At 41.2% G+C, this 7,164-nt stretch overlaps 2 protein-coding genes across 3 annotated transcripts in view; one reads left to right on the forward strand and one right to left on the reverse strand.

Annotated features, from left to right (window-relative positions):
- Nucleotides 1-466: 466 nt before the first annotated feature.
- chchd5 (coiled-coil-helix-coiled-coil-helix domain containing 5) lies at nucleotides 467-3,101 on the reverse strand. 2 transcript variants are annotated; one of them, XM_020610297.1, is made up of 5 exons: nucleotides 2,987-3,101; nucleotides 2,605-2,745; nucleotides 2,353-2,504; nucleotides 1,970-2,046; nucleotides 467-820 (listed from the first exon to the last, which is right to left on the reverse strand). In XM_020610297.1, coding segments are annotated over exons 1-4 (324 nt in total). In that variant the 5' UTR covers nucleotides 2,989-3,101; the 3' UTR covers nucleotides 467-820; nucleotides 1,970-2,017. The 2 variants fall into 2 exon arrangements, with proteins under 2 accessions (XP_020465953.1, XP_020465952.1); XM_020610296.1 differs by having other exon boundaries at nucleotides 468-826.
- A 158-nt stretch (nucleotides 3,102-3,259) lies between these two features.
- Nucleotides 3,260-7,164, forward strand: part of atp13a1 (ATPase 13A1) — a 9,429-nt gene continuing 5,524 nt past the window's right edge. Inside the window, exons 1-10 of the mRNA XM_020610303.1 lie at nucleotides 3,260-3,925; nucleotides 4,941-5,030; nucleotides 5,276-5,539; nucleotides 5,660-5,815; nucleotides 5,969-6,038; nucleotides 6,175-6,281; nucleotides 6,430-6,559; nucleotides 6,695-6,750; nucleotides 6,899-7,055; nucleotides 7,137-7,164. The exon at nucleotides 7,137-7,164 is cut by the window's right edge and continues 128 nt beyond it. Of these exons, the coding sequence (XP_020465959.1) occupies nucleotides 3,572-3,925; nucleotides 4,941-5,030; nucleotides 5,276-5,539; nucleotides 5,660-5,815; nucleotides 5,969-6,038; nucleotides 6,175-6,281; nucleotides 6,430-6,559; nucleotides 6,695-6,750; nucleotides 6,899-7,055; nucleotides 7,137-7,164 (1,412 nt within the window). The 5' untranslated portion in view covers nucleotides 3,260-3,571. The remainder of the gene's footprint in view (nucleotides 3,926-4,940; nucleotides 5,031-5,275; nucleotides 5,540-5,659; nucleotides 5,816-5,968; nucleotides 6,039-6,174; nucleotides 6,282-6,429; nucleotides 6,560-6,694; nucleotides 6,751-6,898; nucleotides 7,056-7,136) is intronic.

The following is a 7,164-nucleotide window of genomic DNA, read 5'->3' on the forward strand; positions in this document are numbered from 1 at the left end:
GTTATAATTGTTGACACTTTCTGTAATAATTTCTTTCACAAACACCTCAAATTAGATGTTAATAGGTAGACATTTTGTACCTTCTTCTGTGATAATCAGCAAATATTTAAACTGTAGCATGATATTTATGTCACAAAGTAGGTCTAAAGAAATAGCCTCCAAAGTGAAGTTGGATACCAAGTGTTTCCAGAAAGCATCAGGCTCCGACTCATGATGTGGTGCAGAATAAAATAGGATTAGGGTGATACCTGTTTCATTTAGGCGTGCGTGATCGGCTACAGCTTGTCACATTCTTTCACGACATTGTTCGGCTCTGATCACTGGCTCCTGGTATTTTTACAGTGATACTTTTGTGAATGTAACTTATTTATGTGGTATTAAGTGAGATCCTATCTTACTTTTTTGTTCAGTGACTGCCAGGTAATGTGCTTTGAATGTAATGTTGCCGTATCCTCAATACAATCTTCAGTTTCATCTTTGAGGTGCACTTGCTTTATTTGCCCCAAATACAATACATGATGATACACTGATCACTTGCTTATCTGGTATGAACTGAAGATATTACACTTGAAAAGAATGAATCATTTCCCCTCCATTACCCCCTTCAGTGCTTTAATAATTGAACCAGAAAAGGATCGTTCTGCTTGGTGGTCACAGGGCTCATAACTCAACATCCTCCCTTTGTCTCTCTCAGTAGTCCTGCTGATTAGAGGTGGACAGCCTCCTCCTTCCCCTTTCTTCCCAGACTCCCTATTTCGCAGTCATTGGGTAGTCAGGAGAGTTTGTGTGGGAGTGATACATTCCAGTTTAATATTTGACTCTGACTCTGACCAGGAGAGAGCAAGGACAGGCAAAGGCAGAATTAAACAGCTGAAAGCAACCTTTATTTACTCACTGAGAGGTCCACTTCTCTTTTACAGGTATGCCCTGATCACATTCACACAGCGACATACTTTCAGACTTGGAAGTTGCCCTGTACAGCCACATTCTGACCTGCAGACCTCTGAGCAGGTCCCCAGTGTGAGGGACAAACATGAGTCTCACCTAGATTTAATCCTGCTGGACCAGGGATTGAATATGCAATAAAAAATTTGAAGCCAACCTTAATTAAATGTCTCCAAAAAAAGGTCCAAATGACCTCACTTACAGGGAAGTAAGTACAAGTGTAATTTTCACATGCACACAACACTACAAAATGAAAAAAAGAACAATACAGTAATTAAATATTCTACACAACCTGTCAAATTCAGTGCTGGAGCATTAATCCCCTCTACCTTACTGTCAAAGACAAATACTCACTTTCGAATAAGTCATACTGAAGCAAACCGATATCTTAAAATGATAGGGCTAGTCATTTTCTATATTAATAGTATTTTCAGCAGTCTCCATGCAGAGACTAAAACCGACAATGAATTGCCTCTACTCATGGTTAATGTCTGTCAGCTGTCAGTCTTGGATTCGCTTGTTCATCTGTGTGATCGACCTCGGTTGTTGGTCCAAAAACGATTAAAAACACTTCAGAGAAACACAACGTTGCACTGTGTGGCATGTTTTTTCATAACGCAACACCAGACTCAACTATGTGGCCCCAAACGTTCTGTGTGGCCATAATTTCCTGAAGTTACCACAAATCAGACAACTGCACATGTGTGGCATTTTGTGTGAGCACTCAAGTTTGTTTACATTTTGCTAGCTACTCATGCTCTGGTCTGGGGTTTGCTAATGAAGAAATACGTCCCCCAGTGTGTTTCCCTGAAGTGTTTTTTTAATCTGACGTGGCACTGACAAACAAACTAATCTGGGACTGACAGTCTGACAGACATTAACCATGAGTAGAGGCAAATCATCAGTTTCAGTCTCTGTATGGGGTCTATTGAAAATTCTGTTAATATAAAAAGTGATTGGCCTTATCCTTTAAAGTTACTATACAAACAGTAACATGACTGGGACACGTGTGAAACCAGCCCACCTGAGCTTCTGGAGGACAGGTGTAATCGAAGGTGACAGAAGATGAATGTCACGATGACTGAGGCACTGGATTTGTAGCTGGGAAAAGAAAAAGGAATTTATTGATATGTAAACTATTAAACTAATACCACTAGAGGATGATGCAGTAGTCCAGTTTGCTGACATAATGACCAGATTTGTGTTTTTGCATCTATATTTTTAAAGATATCCTAGATACCATTACACATCTGAAATATTTCAGCATGCACAAACCACACAGTGTAATTAAATGCCTCTTGACAACACAAGGAGGAAAATTTAGCTGCACACTCTTTTATGTTTTAATCATTTGCATTCACAGCTGTGGCCTTGAGTTGTATATGGCCAGTTCCAGCAAGGGCTTACCCAGTCCACTGAGGTCCACTGTCTCTGCACAGCCCAGGAAGCGAGCCACATGTGGTGAACAGGAGGTAGGTTTATCCTGGTTTTCTCTCAGGCAGCGGTCAAACTTTACAAACTCCGTGGAACAGTCCTGTCTGATCTTCTGGATCACTGGGCTATCAAAACAAATGTACGGGTTAGATATTAATATGGTTTGAAAGTGGACGTGTATTACAGAGTCACAGGGATGAGAATGGGTGCACAATGTCGCCTTACTGTGATGATGTGCACTCTGCAACCTTCATCTTCACTTCATGGCATTTTTGCTGCCAGGTTGATGGGTTTGAGGACACACATGCTCCGTATGCCTCCATTTCTTTGTGGCAATACTTGGCCGTGATATCCATAGCAGCCTGCCTGAAAGGTGACAAACTGATGTAAATCGGTCTATAGTTACAGACAAGTCCAATCTATCATTAGCCTCATACAAGCCAACTTGCTATAACAAAATGTTAAACAGAATAAACTAGTTAGCAGTAGAGGATGGAGTTTGACACATACTATTGCAAACGTCTTTACTTACAATCCATATGTATCAAATGTGTCTGGACTAGATGATAAGGAATTTTTTGTAATAAGCCATATTTAAGATTCTTACATGTTGCTCGCTGTTCTCAAACAAAGTCACTAGTCAGTCAAGGTTACAACACTAGTTTTCCATGTGGAACCATGTCTGTGCGCTAACTACACGATACACACCCATTAATACCTGATTGGTTGGAAATACAACATTGTGCTATAGTTCTTTTAATGATATTCGTCCAGGTTCTTGTCAATCTCCCACTTTGGCTACGCCCCCGTAATGACGACATTTTTATTAAAGGGCTCGCCAATTAATCCCCAAATGGAAGTATTAGATGACGAATGCTGTCAATACTTTGTCTAAGAAAGTTTTTTTTCCAAACATAATATAAATCACTTAACATCTACAACACGATGTAGCTCTATTGAGAATAATGATGTTCGATATTTGCGGTCCAACCATGTTGAGCCAACTAGAACGTTACGCGTCTTTGCGTGTTTACGTATGCGGAAGCCACGATCACAGAACGAGCGATTCAGTAAACGGGCTCCGAAGGCTGGACCGAGCGCCGCTCCGTGTGTATAATCGCTATTTTACCGGTTACTGCACGACGGGGTGGTGGTGGGTGATAGAGGGGGCCAGAGGAGTGAGAAAAGCACAATGAACGACGCCAAGAAAGAGGGGAGTATGGCTGTAGACGGGATCCGGGGACCGGGTGAGCTACAAATGGCCCCCTCTGTGAACCACAACCAACATGACAGCGGCACTGGCGACGAGCTGGTGAGCTCGGTGACGCTTTACAGGCGAAGGCCCCGACTGTTACACGGCACCATCCTCCCATTTCTGGTCGTTCTGTATCCGAGTTGGCTGTATGTGTGGTTAGGGGTGTACGGTGCCTCTGAGTATCCGGAGGCAGGCCTCCTGTCGCTAGCAGCTATCGGGATTGTGCACATCCTCACAGCGCTCTCTGGTTATTGGTCCGTGCACGCGCATTGTTGGCTCACTTGTTCCAAGGTAAACATCTGTGTTAACAACAGTAATACTGCGATATGTATGAGGAACCCACTAGAGGTCAAAGGCTAGGGACAGCATGCGCCCAGGAACAGGCTCGGACTCATTGGCTTGCGCTGAGGCACTATAGCAGGGAAGGTGTTGGGTTTGATTCTTAGAGGTGGCTTCTGTAGCCATAGTGCTGATCTGAAACACACCAAACCAGTATGAATTAGCAATGACATTTCTCCGAGGCTCTTTCACTTCTCACTGCCACATTTTTATATTCACTTTCAGTTTGGAATTTTGATTCAGGGACCAGTAGACATAATACCCTTCATTATGTAGGCTATTTGAAACATGTTCATAGACAGTGGAAGATTGCTGTGTTTTCTTTCTGCCAAGCAGGGTGTAAAAAGCTGTGACATTTTTGACATTACACTTTCTTCACCAAATTTAAGGAGAGGAAGATGATATAGAAACAAAATATGTATCATGCAGACCTAAAGGACAATTGCTGACTGATATGATCGCAACCTGCTTAAGTATGGAAAGCCACCTGTTAAGTGTCTAGCTGTAATTCCTGGCCTGCTAATAAGAGGTTAAACTGAAGCTTCAAATAGCTTTCCACGGTGTTTCATTAAACCTTACTATTAGTGTTTGGTTTTATAGTTAAATGAAAAGAGAAAAATGTGTTTCATGACACTATTAAAACAATCTTACAATTCTGTGATAGTTCCAGATGATAATTGACATGTTCAGCATTTCTTTGTTTTCTCAGTAAGCAGTTGTACTAGAGTCTAGATCTTACAAATACATTACTGTATAACAGATTTATATCAGCACTGAAATCATGTGTAGATTCTGCAGTCGGATATAAGGGTAAAGGATTTTTTGATTTTAATATCCACTGATCAAACAGCTGTTTGTCAGGGCGTCTCATTTAAGAGGGACAAAGCTGCAGCAGCACACAGCTTTACCAAAAGTAACTGTGAATTGTTAGTGTTTGAATTTGTCACCTGTTGATTCCTATGCGCAGGACCCAGACCCAAACACAGCTACACTGGCAAAGGTTATACCCACACCTAACAATGGCTCTGCTGAGCTTGTGGCACTACAGAGGGACCAGGTCAGTTCACATATCTACTCTCAGGATGCTACAAGTTGTCTTATATCGAGAGCATGTCTCAGAGCTCACATTCTCTGTCTACCAAGCCTAGGCTTTTTACTCAGCTTTCAATTTTACCACTTGTATGAAATCCATTTTTGCTGAATTTTTAGAGAATTTTGTTGCATAAAAATATAAAAGGTATAAACTGATTTCTCTCCTTCCAACACAAACAAATCTAAGAAAATACTTGCTTTGACCAACAGGATGAGAATGGGGAGGGCATTCTATCTTTTGAGTTTCAAAAGATCCGCTACATTTTTGACCATAAAGAGAAGAAGTGCTTCCGTCAAGTAGCATTTCCTATTAGCCACCCAATGGGCTATTTTCAGTCCTGGCGTGGCTACCAGGAGGAGGCTGAACTCAGAGCTGCAGAAAAGTGCTATGGCACCAATCGGGCTGAGATGGTGGTGCCAGATTTTCTGGAGCTCTTCAGAGAGAGGGCCACAGCTCCATTTTTTGTTTTCCAGGTACATATATGTGTGAAAGATTCTTTATAATTTTACTTGTCTTATTGTAAAAATTGTGAAATTGACCTGGTAAAAGTGTCTCTATCCATGTGAAGTTATCTACCATCTGTAATCCATCAGGTGTTCTGTGTGGGGCTGTGGTGTCTTGATGAGTACTGGTACTACAGCGTTTTCACACTCTTCATGCTGGTGGCATTTGAGGCGTCCCTGGTCCAGCAGCAAATGAGGAATATGTCTGAGATCCGTCGCATGGGAAACAAGCCCTACATGATCCAGGTAGGCTTAATCATGTTTAAAATATCTTATATTCATTTTGAAAGTTAGATTAAAAAAACTACTCTCATAAACTTTCTGTCTACAATGTACAGTATTTTTCATAACTTTAAAACATCCCTATTTTAATTTTTAATTTTTTTTTTTTTTTGTCAGCTGTACTGTAACAGGAAGTGGAGACCCATTTCAAGTGATGAGCTTGTCCCTGGTGATATTGTCTCAATAGGTAGGTTTCCTGTCAATGTTTTTATTCTCTTGACAAACCTCAGATTTATGCCGTCAGTGTGTGCTTCATATGTAGTAACTAAGTAGAGTTTATTTATATAGAATGGATGTTACAAAGCGTACTTTCTCCTTCACAGGACGTTCACCCCAGGACAACTTGGTACCATGTGACGTGCTGCTACTCAGGGGCCGTTGCATTGTAGATGAAGCTATGCTGACTGGAGAGTCTGTGCCCCAGATGAAGGTTAGAGGCAAACTAATATACATACATACATGATAACATTAGACAGAACTGAAAGCACAGACCTTGTGGTGTAGGCCTCATTTATTCTAAATGGCATGTAATTACTGTGGGGGTATTGTTGTAACTTCTTAAAATATGGGGTGTGCAGGAGCCAGTAGAGGACCTGGACCCAGAGCGAGTCCTGGACCTTCAAACAGACGCTCGACTCCATGTCATCTCTGGAGGAACAAAAGTGGTCCAGCATAGTCCCCCTTTAAAGGCTAGTGCAGGACTTAAACGTAAGTGCTAATTCCTCTCCATGTATCAGTTACCAACAACAAATACTACTTGTTGTATCTGTGAATTTCATAGTTCATTTGTTTTCCTTCATCATCAAAACACGGTGCAAGCTCATCAGGCTTTTTTATTTGCAGCTGTAGACAATGGCTGTGTGGCCTATGTACTGAGGACAGGATTTTACACCTCTCAGGTGAGGAAGCTGCTTGTCACATCTATATTATTACACTCCTTTTTTTCTTGTCATGAATTTTAATTGTTGTTTTGACAGTATGTCTGTGTAGGACATGCTGAGTGAGCTGTGAAAGTGTACTGACTGTGTGTACAAAACTTGATTCCAGGGTAAACTGTTAAGGACCATCCTCTTCGGTGTGAAGAGAGTGACTGCAAACAACCTAGAGACATTCATCTTCATTCTTTTCCTCCTTGTGTTTGCCATTGCTGCTGCTGTTTATGTGTGGGTAGAAGGTGAGTTGCACAGAGTCATCTCATCAATGTGTAATTCTTATTTAATACTGACATTTTCATTGTGAAAGTGATAAGCAAATAGTGGGAGGTGAAGATATAGGTAATATCTAGATATCTTTGTGTTTTGTATTACTCCCTC

This window comes from Monopterus albus, unplaced genomic scaffold (genome assembly GCF_001952655.1).
Source record: "Monopterus albus unplaced genomic scaffold, M_albus_1.0 scaffold105.1, whole genome shotgun sequence".
Taxonomy (NCBI): domain Eukaryota; kingdom Metazoa; phylum Chordata; class Actinopteri; order Synbranchiformes; family Synbranchidae; genus Monopterus; species Monopterus albus.